This window comes from Ursus maritimus, unplaced genomic scaffold, assembly GCF_017311325.1.
Source record: "Ursus maritimus isolate PB19 unplaced genomic scaffold, ASM1731132v1 scaffold_23, whole genome shotgun sequence".
NCBI lineage: Eukaryota > Metazoa > Chordata > Mammalia > Carnivora > Ursidae > Ursus > Ursus maritimus.
The window spans coordinates 6266526-6289644 of record NW_024424786.1 but is presented as its reverse complement, the minus strand read 5'-3'; the positions used below and the strand labels follow the sequence as shown (position 1 = coordinate 6289644).

Here is a 23119-nt window from a genome sequence, read left to right as displayed (position 1 = left end):
TGTGTGCGCACGCGTGCGTGCATTCATTCGTGTGTGTGTGTGTGTGTGTGTGTGTTTGAAGTGGGGCTGATCTAGGGAGGTGGGAGGGGAAGTCGGTTCAGAAGGGGCAGTGCCTACCACCCACTGGTTCAGGCCTCTGTGAGCTGCATAAGACCCAGCCCCAGATCAAAGACTTCTTCCGACTGGGAACAGGCCCGCGGAGGAGGCCGTTGTAGGATGGACGCGGAGGTGAGATGCCTGGCAGGGGTGAAAACCGCAGGAGCGCGCAAATGCGCTTCTATTTGCGTGTCCATAGGTTATCCCTACCCACCTTTGTGAGAATCTCAGGACCTCCTCAAAAAAGTATTCCGACCTCCATAAGAAAGTCCCAAACCTCCTACCCACGCCTCCCAAGATCCTCTCCCTCAACTGTTTGTGTTTGGGGATCATTCCAAGGAGAGCGCCGGACTCGAGTCCAATCACCGCTACCGCCGCCACCACCATATACACACACTCCAGGACCTTTGCGCCGGTGTTGTCGGTGGGAGGTGACAAGTTGCAGGACAGGTGTCTCGGACCTCCCGCCAGCCCCGCCCAGGCCCCGCCCCCACCGCGCTCAGGCCCCGCCCCACTGCTCCCCGGGCCGGCGGATCTCTGTTGCGGCTGCTGCCGGCTTGGGGCGGCCGGGTATCCAAAGTAGCGAGTTGTGTAGCGACGCGGCTCGATCTGACCCAGCCATGGACCGGAAGGTGGCTCGAGAATTCCGGCACAAGGTCAGAGCTGCTAGGGACCCCTAAAGCGTTCAGGACCCTGGAGTCCTGGCAGGGTGGTGGGGGATGGACATACCCCGCGCCGACCCTCCCTTTTGCGGGGGGAGGGGGGAGGCTTAGGGCTGTGGATGGACTAGGATCTCTGAGGGTGGTTTGGTTTCCAGCAGGGGTACCCAGTAAAATAAGGAAGGGGACACTACGACTCCAGGTGTAGGAACCCATAAACCGATCTTCATAAAGTGTCCTTTCTCCTTCCGCCTTCCAGGCTGGGACTTCCCTGGGCTTGGAATGCCTTTCGGCCTTGGCCTGAGACAGGACGCTTCTCTGACATGCCCCAAGCTCAGGGCCATTGGAGCATATGGAGAGGGTATGGGACAGTGTCTGAGAGGTGGGGATTGGTGGGAAGGGAAACTGGTTGCCTCCCTCTGTACTTTGACTTCAAAAAAACGAGTTAGAAGCAATTTCGGGAGCCCCCTCCCTGCTTCAGGGCATTTCTTAGGGCCTGAGAAGCAGCTGAGGAACTGGTGCTGACCAGAGGGCAGTGGGAGGAAGGGAGGAAGTAGGGAGAGTCAGACAGAGTCTTCAGACAGAGCCACATCACCCCTGGTGTGTCCCAATAAGGGACCTTAGGGATGGTCCAGGATTCTCAGAGGCCCTCATTGAAAGTTACTGGATTTCACCCAGGATGTTTCCAGAACTCTTTCCAGAGCTGTGCAGGAGCTGCTGAGGCCCTGAGGCCAGAGAGGACCATTGGAGGTAATCCAGTGGACCTCCCCACCAGAACTCATGATGCTTCAGAGCCCAAGGGTGAAGCCAGGGGTTTCTAGAGCTACCCACAGGCTGCCTGAGGGATAGGTGACTGGGTGCCCTGACACCCTCACATTGCCCAGAGGAGCAGTGTCTTTAGACTTTTTTTTAGCAGTGTCTTTGGCATTTAGACAAGCCAAACCTCTTCTGAAGCCTGAGGGGGTAGAGTTCAGGTAGGCAAGGTCAGGGTGCTTAACCCCTCTCTCCCCACAGAGGGAACCCAGGGGAGCCAGAGTAGCCAGCCAATGTGGGGGCCACAAAAGCTTAGGGTCACGGGGCAATCATTCGTCTAATAAATGTATTTTGAGTACCTGCTCTTGTGCTAGAAATCGTCTGTGTCCTCAAATTGATTACTGGGCAGGTGGGCGGCAGACCTTACACTAATAATTATCCATGGCTGGGTGCTGAGTGTTGGGGGTCAAGGTTTGGTAGGGTACAAAGGGGGAAGCTCATACCTGCAGAAGTGTCCTAAAAAAGAGGCCTTGGGTAGTCTAAGAGTGAGAGGTAGCCAGAAGTTCCACAGGAGTTTGGGGTAAATAGCAAGGGAATCAAGAGATAGTGTCCACCGGTGCGGGGACATGAGCTGAGAAATTTCAGCTGCTGAGGGCATTTGGTGAGTGTAGATTTCAGGCAACCCACTTTGAAGGAACACGACCTCCCCATCCCCTCCCCCAAGATTCAGGCTTGAATTTCAGTTTCCTGCCCCTGGGCAGAAAGTAACATCAGGTCCTCTTTTGCCTTTTCCCTGTGGGTACTAGTCTTTGCCTCTTTTTCGAGAATTACCTCTGGGGTCCCTGGTCCCTGGTGTCCGGGGGCCCTGGAGTTAGCCTCTGTTTCTCTTCTCCAGGCCCTGCAGGCTCCAATGGGCCTCAGGCCTCTGTATTTCTACTGCCACGCTCTTCCTCATGACAAGAGTCATTACCTATTTATGTCCCTGTGTGTGCAGGCGGGGCAGACATCAGGCTGGGCAAGGCCCCGGGGTTGGACTTTGTGCCCTGCTGCTTCCGAGACAGCAGCAGCCTTGCCCTCCCGGGTTGGAGATCATCTAGGACTGGGGAGAGAGGACAAAGCAGCAGAGGATACAGATGGGGGCACACAGCCATACTGGGTGAAATATACAGCTCCTGTTGATTGCTTTCTAGCTGTCCCTTGTTTAGCATTACAGGGCACATATACTCTGGGGAATGGTTTGTAACCTAAATCTTTCATTGTTGGAGGTAGCATGACAAATGGCATATTGTCATGAAACATGCTGTGTGGCCTTGAGCAAGTTATTAGCCTCTGTTCTTTGATTCGTTAAATGATAACAATAATATTTAGCTAGTAAGGTTCTTGTGAGGCTTGGATGAGGTCTAGATGCGCATAGGGAGTTTAAGTGGACCCTGGTGTTTAGGGAGTCCTCAACAAATGTCCATTGCTGTTGTCTGTTACCTGGAGCTAGGCAGAACTGGGGTCAAATCTCAGCCCTGCCATTCACTGCCAGTGAGACCTTGGGCAAGTCATTTAATCTCTCTGAGCTCTCATTTCCTCCGCTGTGAGATGAGGTTCAGAGTGCTTCCCTCACTGGGCTGTTAGGACTAAATAGGAATTCAAGGACTGGCTACTCTGGACCTGTAGTAACCATTTGGTCCACAGCCACCAGTGGACACCTGCAGAGCATCTTGTCGGATGAGCCAGCAGGCTCCAGGCCGGTGAGCAGAGTCTGTCCTTCTGCGCTTATGCAGTTTCCCAAGGACATCAGCAGCACTTGCAAGCCCTTCCCAGCAACAGCCTTGGATGGATACCGAGGAGCAGGGAGGGGAGCAGCAGAGACTAAGCCTCTTCCCTGAAGAACCAGATTTTCAAAAGAAGGCTCCCCCTGTGCTCACTTCACCTGCACGCGGCAGGAACTTGGTTACACGTTTGCTTAAAAAAGCTCGTATTGCCTGGTCAGCAATCATGCATTTATGGATCTCTGTAGTGTACCATGCCCGAGGCCAGGCACTTGGGGGTGGGAAGAGGAGATAAATAAGGAGATCAGAAAGAGCCCCTGCCTCCCAGTGTTTTTGCTAATCCTGCATGCTTGTAATAAACATTGACTGAGCTCCTAAGATCCGCCCGGACAGTATTGTAACCATTGAATAGTAGAACAAAGTCCCTGGCTCCTGAGTGGGGAAGACAGACAGTTAACAAGTAAACCAACACAAGTATCATATAATGCAAAGCAGTGACAAATGCTCTGAAAAAATAAACTGGGATGAGAAGATAGAGGGCAACCAGATGGTGGTCAGGAAGGTCTCGCTGAAGAGCTGATATTTGAACAGACATCGAGAAAGAAGTGAGGGAAGGAGCCATGGGGATATATATGGAGGAACATTCCAAGAAGAGAGAACAATAAGTAGAAAGGCCCTGCTTTAGGAACAGCAGATAGGATGGTGTTTCTGAGAGGAATTACGGATTGAAGAGTAATGGGGGATGGATGAGAGTGGGGCCGGGGCCTCGAAGGCATTGGTCAGGACTTTGGGTTCTCAGAGTGATGGGAAGCCAGCAGGGGAGTAACATGACTGCTTTACGTTTAAAAGTGATGGTTCTGAGTGCTGGTAGAGAGCAGACTGAGGGGACCAAGAGCAGAAGGCAGACCCCAGACAGGAGGCTCCTGCAGCAGCCCAGGCCAGAGGTGGGGGCTTGGAGCAACATGAGGGGCAGTTACAGAACACAAGAAAAGGTAGATCTGACGGGCTCTGCTGATGGGTATCTGTGGGTGTGGAGAGAGAGGCATCAAGAGGGAGTCTCCATTTTGGGAGGAGCAGGTTGGTGGGGAGGAGAGCTGGCGGAAACCAAGAGCTCCATTTTGAATGTTTTAAGTTTGAGATGCCTGTTCAACCATTAAGTAGAGAGGTGAGTAAGAAGCCAGTAGCTGTGGGAGTCTGAAGATGGTAGGGAGAGGCCTGGGCTGGAGCCTCACTGAGTCCCTGAGGAATAAGTGGTAGTTCAACCTCGAGATGGATGAGGCCACTTAGGGACATGGTGCAGAGGAAGAGAAGGCCCAGAACAGGGCCAGAGCACCCCAACCTTTAGGGGAGAGAACGAGGAGAAGGAACCGCAAGTGAGGTAGGAGAAGCAGGGCAAGGAGGGCACGATCAGCTGTGCCAAGCACTGGGTCAAATGCCACCAACTAGCTAGCAGGACACAAGTGTCTTGAAAAGATGAAGAATAATAAAACAAGAGTCAGGTATAACTAGTACTACCCAGGATGCATGCTGTGAAGGCCTGGGAAGAAGTGTGGCTGGATCCATTCATCCCACCAACATTTACGGAGGGCCCAGGGTCCGCCAGCTGCTGAGAATATAGGATCTGTAGTCATTTATTCTCACTCACTCATTTAGTTAAATAAAACTAAACAAACACTGAGAACTTACTATTTGCCAGGCACTGTGCCAAGCATTTAATGATTATTAACTCAATGAATAATAAAAAAAAAACAATGATTAATCCCTCATAGAAGGATGAAATCCTATGAAACAGGGACTTTCCTCCCCATTTTACAGACGAGGAAAATGAAGCACAGAGAGGTACAGGGGCTTCCAGACGGGGAAGGGGCTTGTTGCCCTCCCCCTGCGCACTCCTCCCAGGCCTGGGTCTGGGCAGACGGGAGAGGAAAGAGAATGTACAACACAGCTCGGCCAGTGCCATGGCAGAGGTGAGAAGAAAGTGGTGTCTCGTGCACAGAGAATGACAGGACAGGTTTTTGGGGGAGTGTGAGTGAAGGTTGGCCAAGGAGAGCTGATGTTTGAGGTGTCTTGATGGTGAAGGAAGAGCTCACAGAGAGAAGATGCTGCTGGCTCCACCACCACTGAGAGCCCGTGTTTCACAGTAGCCGGGCTCGAAGCAGCATGCGGCTCATCCAAATGGGAAACTGAAGAGAGTTTTATGAAGGGCAGGGACACGTGAGCCAGCAAGGTGTGCTAACAGGGCCTGGGGGCAGCAGAAGGGGGCCGGGTGCTCCTGAAGGGGCAAAGGAAGGGGGGCCCCCAGAACAGGGGAGAGCCACGGCTGCAGAGAGGAGCTCCGACCTGCATGTAAGGTGAGCCAGCAGAGAGCGAGCTGGGGAATTGGAGCCCCATTTCCTTTCTCCTCAGGCCCTGTCACCACCAGCCGGGTGTCAGGGCAGGGAGCCCAGGTCAAGCCTCCCGGGACACAGGGCAGCACGGAGCAGGCTGCAGAGTGGGTCCTGGGGGCCCAAAGGAAGAGATGCGGCACGTATTTCCCAGCCCTTGACGTCTTGGAGCCCTGGGCACTGTGGAAGTGCTTCGTATATATTCACTTGTTTAATCCCCACAACAGCCTGAGGAGGGCAGATGTTCCTCGAGCGGAACAACATGCATTATTCAATTCGTTCTTGCTCCCTTTCTCACTTGTTGGCTGGGTGCACACGTGGACTTGTATTTGCTCGAGCTGAATGCTGTTTGCTTCCCCTGCACAGCTGTCCTGAAGGGCCAGTCCATATGGAGGAATGCTGGGAAATGAGGCTGGAAAGGGCCCAAGTTGCTAAACCCAGAATTTACCTTAAGTACCCCAGACAAGGGGCCTGCACCCCCCTACCCCCCACCATACAGACTGATGGCAGAGAGCCGGTTGACCATCAGCCAGAGAATGCAGCTGTGGGACGGAGGGGACAGACACAGGGTGGGCGGGGAAGGAGGCATTGAGATGATAAAGTCTTCGTAGGTGGTGGGCTCCTTTAGGATTTCTGTGCGCATATCAAGAGACATCCAAGGAAAGGAAAAGCTTTTTTTTTTTTTAAGATTTTATTTATTTATTTGAGAGATAGCGTGCGAGAGAGAGAGAGAGAGAGAGAGCACACAAGCGGGAGTGGGGGGCAGGATGAGTGGGGGCTCCATCCCAGGATCATGACCTGAGCCAAAGGCAGATGCCTAACCAACTGAGCCCCCCAGCCACCCTGGAAAGGAAAAGCTTTTTAAATTAGAAAAAGAAGATACAGTGTCTTGCACACAGTAGGTGCTCCATAAATGTGTATTAGACAAACGCATACAAAAAGTTATATCTGGTAAGTGGATACTACGTGGTGGTTAGAAAAAAGGCAGGGGTTTTGGAGCCAGTGGGCAGGAGTTAGAGTCTCAGCTCTGCTGCTTCTTTGGGCCCGTCTTTCCTCATCTGTCGCTGGGGACGATAATGCCCGTGCACATCAGAGGTTTGTCGGAAGGCTCAAGATAATTCACGTCGAGTTCCTCAGACACAGCTGGCAGTCAGTAAGGGAGAGTATGGCCTGAATGAGCGAACAAGGAGCTGTCCAAGGACTGGCTGCAGGGAGCGCCTGCGCTAGGGTGCTTTGTGCCGTTCCCCTGATTCCTGGCGCTCAGTGTGAAGCACCTGGCACACAGTAGGTCTTCAACATCACCGTGCCGCGCAGAGGCGCACAGTGCCCAGCGGTGTCTGCCGAATGATGGACGCACTCCAGCTGCTCTGTCTGCAGCCTTCCTCTGTCCTCTTGGCTCAGCCCTGGGTCACCACCTTCCCCACACTCCTCAGCACACGTCTGCCACAGCCCCCTGGATCTGTCCCTCTTAGTTGGTTCTGGCTGATCATAAAAGAGTGGGTCACAGACTCATGCAAGACCGCCCTGCCTCCTCGCACCTGAACTTCATTTAAGGGGAGTCCGAGCCCCGTCTCGTAGTCTTTCCTGACCATGTGCAGCTCAGAGCCTCCTTACCCGCCTCCCAGCCTGAGGCTCTTCTTGCCCTCTTACTCAGTCTTGAGTTAAAGAGACAGCCAAGCATATGGCGTGTAGGGATTCACTCTGCACGTCCCAGGGAGTGGAATTCGGGGCTTCCACCCATCCCGTTCCCCTGGGATTGAGGTGCTAATGAAACAGCTCCTGACCCTGACCTTGGAGTCCCAGCCATTGACGTCAGCAAACTTGAAATGATGTAACTTGACTCTTCCCCTGGGGGGGAGGGGGACTGAAGGAGCCTGGAGAGGTGAAGGAGTGGCCAGGAGGCTGACTAGTGGGCAGAAGTCGGGGCCAACCCAGCCTAGGCCAGGGCGGAGTTGCCCCCCGCATTGGTGACACAGAGGACGGTAGGGGGCTTCTGGCAGGTGGGATGTGCTATCTGATCGAGTGGCCCAAATCCTTTCTGAAAGCAGTTATCCGGCACTATAGCCACCATCAGGTAAGACAACGGGCTTCTTCCAGACCGGGGAGCTGACCCTGGCACGGCCACTGTAGACGCTGGTGACATGGCCACGGGGGTGAGCGGCAGCACTGCTGTCACGGGGCTGCATCACTGTCATGGGGAGGGGCACGTGTGTGCGTATGAATGTACGGCTACCTGGGGGTGAGGGTCAGCTTGGCCACGTCTGGATGGGCACAGGTACTCCTGTCGGGGTGATCTGCATGTGGCTGCTGGGGTCCGAGGACCAGCCTGGCCCCTGGCTGCCCTCCTCTCACAGCCCCAGCCCCAGCCCTGTGGAGACGCTGCGGGGAGAGTGGCGGTGGCCTCCCCCTCCCTGGGGTCTGCTATGGGCGTGCTGGGCCTGGGGCTAGAATTCTGCCCTCGGGTTTTCTAGGTGGACTTTCTGATTGAAAACGATGCAGAGAAGGACTATCTGTACGACGTGCTGCGGATGTATCACCAGTAAGTGTGCGGTACCCCTGGGTACCTCCATCTCTAGGGAGGGATGGGTTGTGCTGAGACAGGGGAACCCCCCGGCCCATCCTGGGGAGCTCTGGGAGGGGGCAGATGCTCAGTGCTCCTGGATTGAAACGGACACGCTGTTCTCTTGACTTAGCAAATACCGACTCTAACATTCTGTGTGCGCTGTGTGCTTGGAGCTGAGGGTGCACGAGTGAACAAGTCGGCCTGGTCGCTGCCCTCAGGCTGCTCGTATTCCGATGGGGGAGGCTGTCAAGCATCCGGATAGGTTCCCTAGGATGTGATTGGTGAGACGGAACAAGAAATGCCAGCTGCCCCAGCCGCACGTCCGATGGGCCTCTTGTCGTTCTCCTGCCTCTGTATTGGGTCAGCATATGTTTATAAGCTCCTGCCACTTGCTGGGCACCATGCAGAGTCTGGAAATGAATAAGATCTCCTTTCTTTCTGCAAGTAACTTGTGGTCGAGTGGGGAGTAGCCAGACTCTACAAACACCAAGAACTCTGATAGAAGTTGCAGTAAGATAACTGCTAAGGTGAACTAAAAGCCAGATGTGAAGAAAGGAGTTTTGCTTCTAATCGTGGGGGGAGGACCAAGAAGGCGTGATAGGTGGAAATATCAGAGAAGGACATTCCAGGCTGAGGGGTCAGTATGAGCACAGGTGCAGAGACATGAAAGCACAGGATGCAAAGGGGAAGTGACAAGTAATCTGGGGGAGTAGAACTTGGGGCACACAGAGACCGTAAACAGCCATGAGCCTGGAGCAGCTCCGAAGAGGCAGGTCATGGAGGCCCTGAGCCTCCCGAGGAGCATGGAGTGTGGCCTCTAGGCAGTGGGGAGCCCTTGAAGGGTTTTGAGAAGGGGAGTGACTTAGGTTTAGAAAATATTAGATGAGCATGAGCAGGTCGGTGACAGCTGGAGAAGTGCAGGCTGGAGATGCTGAGGGTCTGAACGGGGTGAGGAGGAGTCATGTGAGATACGATGAGGGCAGACTTGACAGAGCTTAGCCGCGGAGCAGAAGTGGGGGTCCAGGGTACGATTGGGGTCACCAGTGTCTCCCATGAAGTCTTCTGGCTGGAGAGATCCCGGGCTTCAGAATTAGGCAGAGCTGAGTTTGAATCCCGGCTTGAGTTCATCTGTAGAATGGGTTAGCAATCCCCACCTCGCCAGTTTCCTTGTGACATTTAATGGAACAGAATGAAGCTCTTATGAGGCACCTGGCCCAAAGTTAGGGTCTCCGGGCTTTTCAGGAGCGTTCTCTCCATTTCCAGGGCCTGGACCCAGGGGGTGGGGACTCAGCCTGGGACTGCTTCCTCTGGGAATCCTTGGGTGTCAGAGGCCACGGGCATGGGTGAGGCTCCTGGTATTTCCCGTGTCTCTGCAGAACCATGGATGTGGCCGTGCTAGTGGGAGACCTGAAGCTGGTCATCAATGAGCCTAGCCGCCTGCCACTGTTTGACGCCATCAGGCCCCTGATCCCGCTGAAGCACCAGGTGGAGTACGACCAGCTGACGCCCCGGCGCTCCAGGTACAGGGGGCACCACCAGGCCAGAGGCAGGGGTGGCAGAGGTCACCTGGGATGGACAGGGTCACTCACTAGCGAATGGGCCATCCCTGACCTCTCCTATGGCAGGAAGCTGAAGGAGGTGCGTCTGGACCGTCTGCACCCCGAAGGCCTCGGCCTCAGCGTTCGTGGGGGCCTCGAGTTCGGCTGCGGGCTCTTCATCTCCCACCTCATCAAAGGCGGTCAGGCAGACAGCGTCGGGCTCCAGGTGAGCGAGCAGAGTCCAGCGGAATGGGGGGTCAGGGCTTCAGGCTTCCTGCCTCCCCACAGAAAGTGGTCGCCTCACTTTCTGAGACTTCGGGCAAGGAAGAAGCTGACACATCCTGACAGATTTTCCTCGGGCCCATAGAAATCAGGCTCAGGCAATTGCCTGTTCTCTTCAGTCCACCTGGGAAGCTGGCTGCTGCATTTCACACCCCCTTTCCCTGCTTCCCGAAGGAGGAGTGTAGTGATGTCCTGGCAATTGAAGCTTTGGACGTGCGGCCTTTTACTGGAAGAGAAAAGGAAATCCCAGTGTGGTGTGGTGTTTAAGAGCATAGACCCCAGAGCCAGACTGTGCTGGCTTTGCTACTCATGAGTTATGAGACTGTGGTGAAATTACTTAACCCCATGCCTCAGTTTTCTCATCTATAAAGTGGGGATAATGATAACACTCCCTACCTCATTGGGTTGTCATGAGGAGTAAGTGGATTTATATTATAAAGTACTTATTAAAAGTGCCCCACACAGAGTGCTATGTGTTTGTTAAGTAAGCAGAGAGGGAGATTTAATAAACACCTATATTGTGCCAGGCAATGTGCTCACAACTGGTTCTCACTATATCTTCCCCATCTGACGGGGTTATAGAGGCTCAGAGACTTGACTAGAGTCACAGCCAGTAAGTGGCAGAGTCGGGATCTGAACCCAGGTCTCCTGACTGCCAAGCCCAGGGATCTCTCCTCAGCACCCCAGCTGCCTCTCCCTTGGGGTCCCACACCTCCGTGTCTGAGCAGAGATCGGCCGACCTCCAGATCTCGCTGCTGCTGGAGGCCAGAGCTGTGTTTTTGTGTGCCCAGATAGAAGAGGCCCTCCCAGCCCCTCCCAAAGCTGCCTCCTTTGTTTGTTATCAGGCTGCCAAGACAGGGGCTTTTGGGGGGCCCAGGACTTACGGTTCAGACCCCGTGGAGCGGGAGGTGGGAAGTGGGAGCTGACAGACATTGCTTTGTTCTAAATCCCTGTCTCACGGCTCGCCGGTGGCGGCTGAAATTTCAGCCACTTCATTACCCCTCTCCTGTGGGGCACATTTTCCAGCCCAGAAACACAGCCGGAGAAAAAACATAATGAGCTCCTCTCTTGGCATCGACTGAGGCCCTCTTTTTTTTCCAGGGCGAACTCACCTCCTAGGACAAGCATTTCTCAGCGATGCCTCCATGATTGGGGACATCAGGGATTTTAATGAAACTTAAGAGTTTTACCTTCCCACCTGTTTCTCAGGCTTATAAATTATCTTCTCTTTCTTGGGCTGATGGGCTCATCTGTCCTTTGTGCCCCTGTCCCTCAGATCGTCATCTCATTGTGGCCTTTGCACAAAGGGCCTTTTGCAGAGCTCCACGCTGGAGCGAGAGCTAGAGGAAAGCTGATAGTGTCGCCTGAGCCAGGAGTTGTGTGGGAATCATTCTGACTGGGGTCCCAAACGGGTTCCCTTTAGGAACAAGACAGGGAACCTCACTCAGAGGAGCTTGGGGAAACGTCTGCCTCCATTCACCTGTCTGGGGCTCATGTTTCTGGGAAGCTCTCATGCCTGAGATCTGAAGACAGGAGAAGATTCTGGAAGGCAGGGGAGAGACTGTTCAGACCCAGCCTGGCTGGACTGAAGGCCCTGCTGATTTGACCAGTTTGGTCTACCCCCTGGATATATATTAGGTTTTTTTTTTCAGGTGTGTCCTCTCTGAAGCTAGGCCCTCTGCTCTGCACAACATGCTCTGTCATCCGGGGCTAGAGGATGGTTCTGTGTGCCTGGGTTGTCCCAGCTGTAAAATGGACAGAGTAATCTCTGCCTTTCCTATGGGACTTGAGGTCACCCGTGACAGGTGGCAAGAATCCAGAGAGGACAGGATGCGGGGAACTGCAGCCAGGCTTGGCCAGGTGCCCTTCCTCTCTGCTTCCTGATGCCCAAGAGACAACACTTGTTGTCAGTAGGGGAGACCTGACTGCAAATCCCAGCAACACTGTTTATTAACCAGGTGACCTTGAGCAAATCACTTTGGTTCTCTGAGCTTCAGTTTCCCCATCTGATTAACAGAAACAGAGTTGCTGTGAAAAGTGGGTGCAAGGAACTAGCCCAACTGCTCTCCTCACATGAGGTGTCCCCAGAAACCTAGAGAGTTCTTTAGTGAAACCTCCCTCTGGCACCTTTTTGAGCCCCTTGCCACTCTCATCAGGCCCCTGAGAAGATTGGGGTCTGTGTTGGGGTGTGGAACGGAAGCATTCAGATGGCAATATTGAGAAGGTTACACTGTAGGGGTGTTGTAGACCATGGGAGTTGGCCTAGCCAAACCCCTCACAAGGCTGTGTGCCCACCCAGCTCCCGGACCCCACAGAGTCAAGTTGCGTCCCCCACATGTACCAACAAGTCCCCAAAGGACGGTACATGTGGTGTGAGTGAAGCCGCCAGCTGGCTTAGGCCGTCCTCAGACTGGAGAGGGGCCTCCAGGATCCAGTCCCTGTTTGGCAGCTAATGGCCGGTGACCTTACACAAAACATCACCTCCCTGGGCCCCAGTTTCATCCGATGTCTGAGGGTCCTTCTAGCCCCACAGCTATGAGGTGAGGAGCTTCTGGACTGATGCCCAGAGCCAAGGCGCTCGGAGGGGTCCGCGGCAGCATCCCGCAGGGGCTGAGCTCACTGCAGATCTGTGTCCAGGGCTGGCCCTGCAGGCCTGTGAGCCCCTGTCTGTCCCAGTCTAATGACGCCTGAAGTCCTGCGAGGAGGGTGGGAGTATGTAGGGCTCGGGCCCGACGAATGAGAACAATAGTGACCATGTATTGATTACTGACCGTGTGCCAGGTGCTGGCCGGCTTTACACGGACATGCTTACGTAATTCTCACAGCGACCAGAGCATTTCCTGTTTACAGATGAGAGGAACTGAGGTTCAGAAAGTTCAAGAGACTTGCCCAGGTCCTTTTTCCCTCTTCTGGGGACAGCATCCATAGGCATTCCGAATGCTCCAGCGTTTGGCATATCTCCACAGGCTTTTCTACAGAGCAGCCTCGAACAAAATGAGGTTGTCCTGAGTCCCTGCTAACAGAATCGTTGACCTTTAGACCAAGACGGTTGGGAAGGCACCAGACTCCGCATGTGGCGTGTGCCCAGGCCACCTCCGAGGAGTTTGTGCTGTGACACCTACAGTTCTTTTTTTTAAGATGATTTATTTATGAGAGAGAGAGGAGAGCGAGAGAGCGTGGGGGTAGGAGCTGAGGGAGAGGGACAAGCAGGTTCTGTACGGAGCGCAGAGCCCAACGTGGGGCTCGATCTCAGGGCCCTGAGAGCAACACCGGAGCCAAAACCAAGAGTCGGATGCTTAACTGACTGTGCCACCCGGGCGCCCCAGCACCTACAGTTCTTGGGAGGTTGTCTAAAATGAAAAAACATGCCAGCAGGGCCGGTGGTGTTCCAGGTGTGCTAGGTGTGTTTGTGACGGGCTCAAGCGTGCTTTCCTTAGTGGGAGCAGAGCAGCAGTGTGAAAGTGTTGAAAGCACAAGCACAGAGTCAGAAAGCGAACTAAAAAATGATTTTTTTTGAGTAATAAAAATTTTAAAAAGAGAATTACCCAGGGTACTTCACTGAATAAGAATAGAAGCAGGGGTTTGAATCCAGGTCATCTGATGCCAAAGCCTTGGGTTTGTTCCCGGATCTTTGCTAACGCCCAGCCTGGGAATTCGGAGGTCAGGGCTGGGGCAGAGTTAAACTGTCCCCTGAGCATCCATGGAGGGGAAAGAAAGAACTCGTGTGTATGTCAGTGACGTGAACTTGAGTCAGGAATCACGGAGGTTCCCCACCCTGACTCAGGTGCGGTGTTACAGTGATGACCAAGGACAGGAGAGCCTGCTCCTTGGGGCGGGGTGGGACAAAGGTCAAAGAAGAGCTGCTTGAATCTCGGTGAAGGATCGCCCTTTGCATGGGTTCCAGAACCTGACGGTGACCCAGTAGGGCAAAGGGGGCACTGGAGTGAGGGGATAGAGTCCTGAGTTCTAGCTCCAGCTCTGCTACCCACTCTCGGTGCCTCTCACCTCCCGTGTGGGTTCTCCCATCTGCAAAATGGGCCAGAAGGGCTGCTTGGACGTGGCACCACCGTGGGACCCCTCAGGCTGATGGAGGGTAGGTTGGTCATAACAAGGAACTAGGGTACATACCAAGGTTTCTTCTGAGGGAAGGCATGGTCATCGTCCCTTTTCCTGGAGAGCAGGCCCAGGGCATCTGGGGGCACGCCTACCCAGCTGCCAGATGCCCCCTCAACCCGGTGCTCATTCCCTCTGTCTGTGGCCAAGGTGGGGGATGAGATCGTCCGCATCAATGGCTATTCCATCTCCGCCTGTACCCACGAGGAGGTCATCGACCTCATCCGCACCAAGAAGACTGTGTCCATCAAAGTGAGACGTGAGTGAGGCCAGAGGGCAGCGGGCACTGTTAGAGGGGCGGGCTAGGCTGGGGGAGGCAGCGGGGTCCCCAGCTCCTGGGGGAGGAGGGGAGGGCGGAGGAGCCGTCCTAACCCCCATGCCTTTCTCCCACAGACATTGGCCTGATTCCTGTGAAGAGGTAAGCAGGACATTCCTCTGCAGACAGACTCTTTGCTGTGGGCTCAGGGTCCTGGGATTGGCCGCGGGGTCTGGCTTCAGCCAGGCCAGCACTGCTCCCAGGCCAGCGGTGGCTGGAGGCTCCAGACGGGCTGATCTGGATTTGGAGCCTGGCTCCTCAGACATCTCTCTCTAATGACTGCTCTTCTCCTTTCCCTTCCCCCCAGCTCTCCTGATGAGCCCCTCAAATGGCAGTATGTGGATCAGTTTGTGTCAGAATCCGGGGTAAGGGCCAGGGACACCTGTAATGCGGCCTGGATGGGGTTGTCTTCAAGGAGGGGCAGCCGGTCCCAAAGGGAGGGCTTGCCCCAGAAATGTGAGTTCAGGGGTTTCGGGCAGGCCCCCAGGGCATCCAGAATGTCCCTGAGGGTGGTGGGCCCTCAGCCAGGCCCAGCGGGTGCAGACATAACCCCCAGGGACAGAACGGCGAGCGGTCTTATGTGGGGACAGTGCTTGCTCTAAAGGGCTTTATGAAGTTAAGAGGCCACTTGCACAGATGTGGACGCCCAGTGACCCTTATCCCATCCTTCCTCCAGGGTGGACGGAGTAGCCTGAGCTTCCCTGGCACTCGGGACAGCAAGGAGAAGAAGGTCTTCATCAGCCTGGTGGGATCCCGGGGCCTTGGCTGCAGGTGGGGGGGCAGGCATGCCCTGAGGTTCACTCATGGCCAGTGACCCCAGTAGACCCCTAACACCGCTCCCCTTTCTCACTTCTGCTTCTGAGGGGATGACACTTCCTCGGGGCCTGATTTCTTCCCTGCGCTTCACAACAGCCCTATATGGCCAGAGGGACAGCTCTAACAGGCCCATTGTACAGATGAGGAAACTGAGGCCCAAAGGCAGAGCCATGTTCCTTGGGTGGGCCCTCAAGTCACTGCAAAAGGAACCTGTCCAGCTGGTCATCTCTGTTACAGTTCCCTTTTCATTTATTACCTTGTGGGCTTCCTTAGGTCGCAGCCAGGGAATTGCAGACGGGCCACGTGGGGTGTTCTTATTAAGCACACAGGCGCTACCGTTATAGGGCTAGGTTCCAGCCCTGCTCGCCATCTACGAGCTCTCGAACCTCGGACTAGTCACTTAGCCACGCTGAGCCGAGTTTCCCCCCTATAAATTGGGGATAAGAATACCCACAAAGCCAGTTGTTGGGAGGAGGGATGAGGTGACAGAGGTAAGTACCAGCTTAGTGCCCAGCAGGCAGTAAGCGGCTGTCAAACAGTAGCTGTTACTATGTAAGTTTTTTGTATTATTTCCATCCGTACACTTTTATTCAACACTTCTCGGCCAAGTGTAAGTGATAAAAAAGTCCCTCCTTCCTAAGAGATTAGACTATAGAATATCGGGAACATGGAAGCCACTGAATAGTTACAGCAGTAAGTGGCAAGGACTCTGATGGAATTGTGTTCTGCGTCAGAGACGGCAGACAGGTCTCCCATCCCGTGCTATTTCTAATCAGTTAGTGGTGGCTGCCTGGAGTACTGCAGTTGACCCTTGAATAATGCGAGGGTCGGGTTGCTGACCCCCTGCCCAGTCCAAAATTCATGCATAACTTTTGACGCCTCCCAAATTTGACTACTGTTGACCAGAAGCCTTGCCAATAACATCAACGGTTGCTTAACACATATTTTGTGTTTTACATATTATATATTATATGCTTACGGTAAAGTAAGCTAGGGAAAAGAAACCGTTGTTAAGAAAATCATAAGGAAGAGAGGCGCCTGGGTGGCTCAGTCGTTAAGTGTCTGCTTTCAGCTCAGGGCGTGATCCCGGAGTCCTGGGATCGAGCCCCACATCGGGCTCCTTGCTGTGCTGGGAGCCTGCTTCTTCCTCTCCCACTCCCCCTGCTTGTGTTCCCTCTCTCGCTGGCTGTCTCTCTCTCTCTCTGTGTCAAAGAAATGAATAAAATCTTTAAAAAAAAAAAGAAAGAAAGAAAGAGAAAGAAAAAGAAAATCATAAGGAAGAGAACATACGTTTACAGCATGTACTGTAAGAAATCCACATATAAGTGGACCCATGCAGTTGTAACCCGGGTTGTTCAAGGGTCGACTGTGCTTTGAAAAGAACTCTAAGGCTGTATCTAGGTTTGGTGGAAAAGAGTGCTGTGATCAATTAGTGATGTCTGGCACAGATGTGGGAGGGGAAAATGACAATACAAATGCCATCCTTGGTGTAGGTATCTTGGGAGCACTGAGGAGGGAGCAACTAGCTGAATCTTGGGGATAGAATAAGGAGTTTGGTGAGAACCTTGTAAAAGAGATAGCATTTGAGTCTTAAGGAATGAATAAGAAAGTGCTAGAAAGAGAGAAGAAACAGCCTGTGCCGTATATTGGGTGAGGGATGGGGCAGCTTTTGCCATGGGGAAATGAGGCTGGACAGGTAAATGGTGGAGCACCATGGGTAACTGAGACTCATGGGTGACCCGGATCTGAGGGGCCAGAGCACCGGACATGCAAGCAGAGGGGACAGGACACTGAGAGTGAACAATGCTGCAGGGATGAGCAGAGCCTCACCAGCATCTCCCATCTCTTCCGCAGCATCTCCAGCGGGCCTGTCCAGAAGCCCGGCATCTTTATCAGCCATGTCAAGCCTGGCTCCCTGTCTGCAGAGGTGGGGTTGGAGGTGAGCCGCCCTGAGACGACCCCAGTGGGGGCATGGGTCAGACGATGATCACACAGCGACAGAGGCACAGGCCTTCCCACATAGCCCTCTGTCGGCGGCCACTGGCTGCTGAGTCCTACCCACCCCCGAGGGAAGGCTTCACACTTGATCTTTCTACAGTCGTCTCCCAGCTCCGAGAGCCTTTGGTCCCGAGCTTAGCAATGTAGTGATAATAAGAACTGACATGCACTGCGTGTTTACTGGGAAGGTCTTTGTTCTGAGCCCTTTAAAATTTATAAGAACGCTGAGAATTAGGTACTGTCATTATCCTCATTTTACAGATGGAGAAACGGAGACCTGCAGAAAGTGTGTGATTTTTCCAAAATCATATACCTAGTGTGATTGGGCTGGAATTCAAACCTACGTGGTCTGGTGCAAGACCCAGAACTCTTACTCTCTACTTTGGACAAGTTACTCCTGTTTCTGTGCTTCAGTTTCCTCTCCTATGAAATGGGGGCACTAGCCTTCCTTCTAGGGTCATTGTGTGGATTAAATGAATTAATACCATATGCTTCCAACTGTGTGTGGCACATAGTAAGGGATTGACGAATGTTAGCTATTATACAAATTATTATTATGGCTCAACACAGCCTCTGCTATATGAGAAACCCAAAGGCTCCTATGTCTACAAATTGAGTTTTAAAAGCAAATGTCATAAATTCAGCCAAAGGAATGAACCTCTAATGGTATAATATTTGAGAGCTGATAAAAGAGATATGAAGTGGAGGTGCCCTGGGAAGATCCCATCAGAGCTTTCTAACTGCTGTGTTCATCAGGAACACAGTTGAGGTGCAGCCACTTGAAGACTCAACCTCTGACCCTGGCCGCCAGGGGAAGCCCTTCCTGCAGATGAGTGGGTTTACAGAGAGTGCAAACACGCTGATCCCTCTCCATTTCTCCACCAGACAGGGGACCAGATTGTCGAAGTCAATGGCATCGACTTCTCGAACCTGGACCACAAGGAGGTGAGATGCGGGGTCTTCAGCTGCTGGCCGTTATCTCGTCTGCCCTTCACGTCTCACGCCCCTCCACCGGCCACGGGGTCTGAGACCGTCTGTGCTCTCTGGAGGCCTCGAGCTGCTCTGGTCTGTCCCCTTGTCCCCCCAGGCCGTGAACGTGCTGAAGAGTAGCCGCAGCCTGACCATCTCCATCGTAGCTGGAGCCGTAAGTCCAGAATGCCCTGGTAGGGGGCCCCGTGACCCCTGACCTCCAGCCCCAGCCATTCAGACCCCTGATCTCTGCCACACACTCCTAGAAAAGGCCGGAGGGTCTCCATTACGGAAACTCTGACCGAGCGGAGGGAGAGATCTCTGCCCAGCCAGGAGAAGCTTGTCCAGAGACAACGGGAGCCACGGTGGCTGACACGGGGGCCACGGCCATAAGAAGACAGCCTGCGTCTCGGTCCCCAGGGCTGTGGCCGTGGGTGCCCAGGTTCCCCGGGACACTGAGCAAGGGGCCTCTTTTCACTCCCTGAGGGCCGGGAGCTGTTCCTGACAGACCGGGAGCGGCTGGAGGAGGCGCGGCAGCGCGAGCTGCAGCGGCAGGAGCTTCTCATGCAGAAGCGGCTGGCCATGGAGTCCAACAAGATCCTCCGGGAGCAGCAGGAGATGGAGCGACAGTGAGTGCAGCGGCCCACCGGGCCTCCCGTGCCCCTCCCCCGCCCGCTGTCCTGGGCCAGCGTCGCCTGCCCCCCTGAGGCCTGTCCTCAGATCACATGGGTTCAGGGGGGCTCGTGCATCCATCCCTAGCCTCCAGACCACCAGCATCTTCCCTTGTAGCTGAGGAGAGCCCCTGACTTCTAAAACCCAGGAGCGTGGAAAATGGATGCTACTAGCAGTAGCTAACATTTGTTGAGTATCAGTCATGTGGCTGGCTTGGTATCAGCCTCTTGTTTATGTTTTACTTAATTCCCAGCAGAGCTCTGGAAGATAGGTGGTATTAAGCCATTTTAGAGGTGAGGAGACTGAGAGGTCTTAACTCAGAGAGGTTAAGCCACTTGCGAACAAAGTCATATATGGCCAAGCTGGGATTCACTCCTGTCTGTGGTAATAAGGCCTGCTCTTCCTGGGGCTGGTTGAGATGATGGACTGAGAAAATAAATGTGGTGAGCAAGTCACACACAGGAAAAAAGCCATACTGTCAAAATCCAAATCCAGGTACATCCTAGGAGTGTAAAAAGAATTTGGGACAGGAAGATGGACAGGATCTTCGCCTCTTCCCCATCACAGAATCAGCCTGCAGAACCAGCCCCGGTGGTACCTCGCCCCATTGGCCTGGCCTTGGCCAGCAGCCCTGACTACCTGGGGTCTGGGGCCCTCCTCCTGAAGGACCTTACGCCAGCCAGGCCCTGCCTATCCTCAGCCACTTTATCTAAATATTTGCAGGTCGACGCACAGAGTGTGGCCTGCGTCGATCTGCCTCCCATCCCTGGCAGCACAGAATCTCTGCTCAGCAGTGCCAGACGAAACCACACCAGAGCCCAGGGCCCAGATTTTGTTGGACCCGCTTCCCTGGCATCCAAATCTGGGCCCGGCATCCTTGGAAGGGAGCCTGGAAGAAAGATTTTAAACCTTTTTCAAATCAGGAATTAGCTACAAGAAGAGTTCGCTTCTCTCACATGGACTCCAACAGGCCAATCTGAATTTGTGTTTCAGAAGGAAAAAGGAAATTGCCCAGAAGGCAGCAGAGGAGAACGAAAGATACCAGCAGGAGATGGAACAGTGAGTGCCCGGGTCCACATGTCTGCACACACCTGTCTGTGTCAGGATCGTGGCTGGACAGAGGCTACCTCCAGGCCCACTTTGCCTGGCCCTCTAGTCCCCTCGTGGGTCCTCCTTTATCTGTAGCCATTCAGTAGCCCTAGGAAAGCCCTCATGTTGGGGTAACTAGAACACGGTCTTGTAATCCCCAGGCTGGCGTTCCCACTCAACGCAGAATACAAGTACCAGGGTCTGTGTCTTGTTCACTGCGGCTAACGCTGCGCGGCCTCTCCCCAGGCTGTGTGGGGTCTCCCAGTAGGCAGACGGTGGGCCTGCGAAAGTCCTGACCCCAGTCACAGGCATGGGGATCTTATTTCAGGATTATAGAAGAGGAGGAGAAGTTTAAGAAGCAGTGGGAAGAAGACTGGGGCTCAAAGCAACAGCTGCTCTCACCTAAAACCATCACCGCCGAAGTGCACCCAATACCCCTTCGCAAGCCTAAGTGTACGTATCGTGTGCCGGGGGAGGGGGCTTCCTTCTGGGGCTGGGGGTTTGGGGAGTGTCTAGACAGAGGTGCCGGTCTTCCTCCACTCACCACCACCTCCCCGGGTGAAGAGGTCATGACTCCCTGGGATGCATTTTCTTCATGGAGGGGCAGCCGTGTGCCAGGGCCCTGGGGTGGGCGGGATCTGTCTGCCCCCTTGTCCTCAGGGGCCTGCTGCCAGGCTCTCCCCCACAACACAGACTCAGGCAGATGGATCTCTCCTCCTGTCCTTGGGCTGCTGACCAGGGAATGGAAAGCTGTGGCAAAAGCGAGCATGGGACCGTCATCCTGGCTTGCTGGGTGTTGTGTCCACGTCCCACCTGGCCGTGAGTCAGAGCTGGGGGCAACAGCAGCCAGGAAGAGGGGAAGTGCTCATGTTGGAGAGGACCGGTGGTCCAAGGCTGAGCGGTAACTGTGGGGAGAGCTTACCTGAGCGCCCCTGCCACCTGCATCCCTGTGTGTGGGCTGTGGTCACACCCCTTCCAGGATGGAGGCAGGGAGAGGACTGACCCCTCCTAGGCCCACACTGCAGCCATCCTGGGGCCTCAGCTCCCTCTGCCCTTCGTACCTCCTTTCTTCGTCTGTCCTAGGTTCTTACAACCAGTTTCAGGGCAGGCCTCCGCCACCTGCTCCCCAGTCCACCTCTCAACCCCAACTGCCAGGATGTCTCTTCACAGGGCAGCTCACACCACCAGGCAAAGTGGGGGCTCAATCTCTGTGCTGCCTGGTGGGCTGGTGGCAGGAAGCCAAGCAAGGTAGCTTGGGGGCCGTAGCAACCACAAGTCCAGGTTTCCAGATTGAGCCTAACTCACTTTACGTGACAAAGGGCCAGTTCTACTGCAGCCGATTGTGCTCAGCTGACCTGAGAACCTCTAGATTTGGGGTTCCCCGTCTCTGCTGTGTCGCAGCCATTCGGGATCTTATGATGGGGTCTGGACAATTCTGGCCCCGACTTTAGAGCATACCCGAGCCCTAGAGGGACATCATCATCTTGCCAACACAGGCCACTTGGGTCAACGAAGAGGTTGGGCTGGGCTTCTGGGCTTCCTCCCTGGGTGCAGGGCAAACATCTGCTAGCACATTCCTTCCTGGCAGCAGGGCATGGTGTCATCTCCGGGTCCTCTCTGAAGGACAAAGCAAGCTCTCATCAGCCTCCCCCCTGACATTTGGTATTAGTTGAGGATGTGGCCAGAGCTAAATTCCTGGTGAATAATCTGTGTTTTAGACAGGGAGCTAATTTGCTCTTATGAGTGAAACAGGAGCTTCAGAAGGAGAGAAATCGATTTTAATTGCTTCTCGTGAAAGTAATCCCAGTCAATTTAGTACCTTTCTAGAAACTGGGTCTTGGCTTCAGAGCAAACACACCCTCTCAGGAGCTATAAAAAATAAAAGCCCTTTCTCTAGCTAGCTATTTATTTAGTGCTCTTAAACCAAATCGATCTTCTTGAATAAAAGGAGCAAGAACTTTCCCTTTGCTTGAAGATAGAAGTGTTTTCTAAGGGAATGAGCAAAGCATGGGATTGATGCCCCAAGCCTGGCTGCCTGACCTAGGGCAGCTGCTGCTTCCATCCATCTGCATCTCCAGATGCCCTGGCCACTTCAGCTCGTTTGGAAATAAGTCAGGAAATGCAGGAAGGTCTCCACCGAGCCAGCTCAGTTCCTGCCTCTCTCCCCATCCCTGGGAGGCTGGACCAGTCCCTGTTGTGCTGGGCCCGCAGGGACCAGCCCACCGCCGGCTCCTCCCTGGCCACTCTTCAGCTCTGGGGCCCAGTTAGCCGGTAGGTTATACCTGACTCGGGGGTTTGTGCCTGTGAGGGAGGGACCACACATTTTTGAACAGACAGGAAAGAGTGTGGAGCATCTCTTGCCTGGAAAAGGGAGCCCCTCATTCTAACAATGTCAGTCAGACTGGCTGCTTCTCTCACCACCCCCTGTCCCAGGGGCACTGCCTGCCTCCCCATGGCTGACCCAACAGAACCCCAACATTCTGCTGAGGCAGGATAGATTGTCAAGAGGCCCCCAGAAGAGCTTTCTTTAACCCCAGCAATGAGGGAGGGGGTTGTTAAGGATCCTAGAGCTGGAAGGAGCCTTGGGAGATGAGGTTTTAAATAAGATATTTCTAGGCTTTTCTCTCCATCAAGGACCCCATCAATTAACCTCCACCCCCAAGAGACCCCATGGTTTAGAAGTGGAGGTTTTTCCTATCATACCATTAATTAATCATTTGTTTTCCTATTGTTTTATTAAGTAGTCATTCTTGTTTGCAAGAAAGCGTCAATGTTCCACTGTTGAGTAAACCTAAACTGAGCCAAAAGCAAAGGAACTTAATTTACAGCCTTTTCATAAATGAATGGGCAAGCTCTTCTAATTAATATTTGAAATATTAATAAGCAGCTCACAGCAGACTCATACACTACCTTCCACAGTCATAGGGAGGCCAAAGTCCAGGTCGGAAGGCACTGGAAGGGATGATTTGCTATTCTCCACGTGATGTCAGAATTCATGTCTTCCTAACCACATGTCTCCCCTTTCCTCTTTGGAATCTCCTCACCCCCTCTGGATCCCCGACCCTGCCCACATAGCTCTGACATCCCCCAAGGACCCAGAGTTCCCACGGC

The 23119-nt window shown here is 53.9% G+C and overlaps 1 protein-coding gene across 1 annotated transcript in view; it reads left to right on the top strand.

Annotated features, from left to right (window-relative positions):
• Nucleotides 1-716: 716 nt before the first annotated feature.
• Nucleotides 717-23119, top strand: part of USH1C (USH1 protein network component harmonin) — a 45659-nt gene continuing 23256 nt past the window's right edge. The window contains exons 1-14 of the mRNA XM_008708922.2: nt 717-752; nt 8124-8191; nt 9592-9735; nt 9841-9979; nt 14299-14407; nt 14542-14566; nt 14772-14829; nt 15141-15235; nt 17135-17219; nt 18164-18223; nt 18366-18422; nt 18734-18876; nt 19913-19978; nt 20337-20461. Coding sequence (XP_008707144.2) covers nt 717-752; nt 8124-8191; nt 9592-9735; nt 9841-9979; nt 14299-14407; nt 14542-14566; nt 14772-14829; nt 15141-15235; nt 17135-17219; nt 18164-18223; nt 18366-18422; nt 18734-18876; nt 19913-19978; nt 20337-20461 — 1210 coding nt within the window. The remainder of the gene's footprint in view (nt 753-8123; nt 8192-9591; nt 9736-9840; nt 9980-14298; nt 14408-14541; nt 14567-14771; nt 14830-15140; nt 15236-17134; nt 17220-18163; nt 18224-18365; nt 18423-18733; nt 18877-19912; nt 19979-20336; nt 20462-23119) is intronic.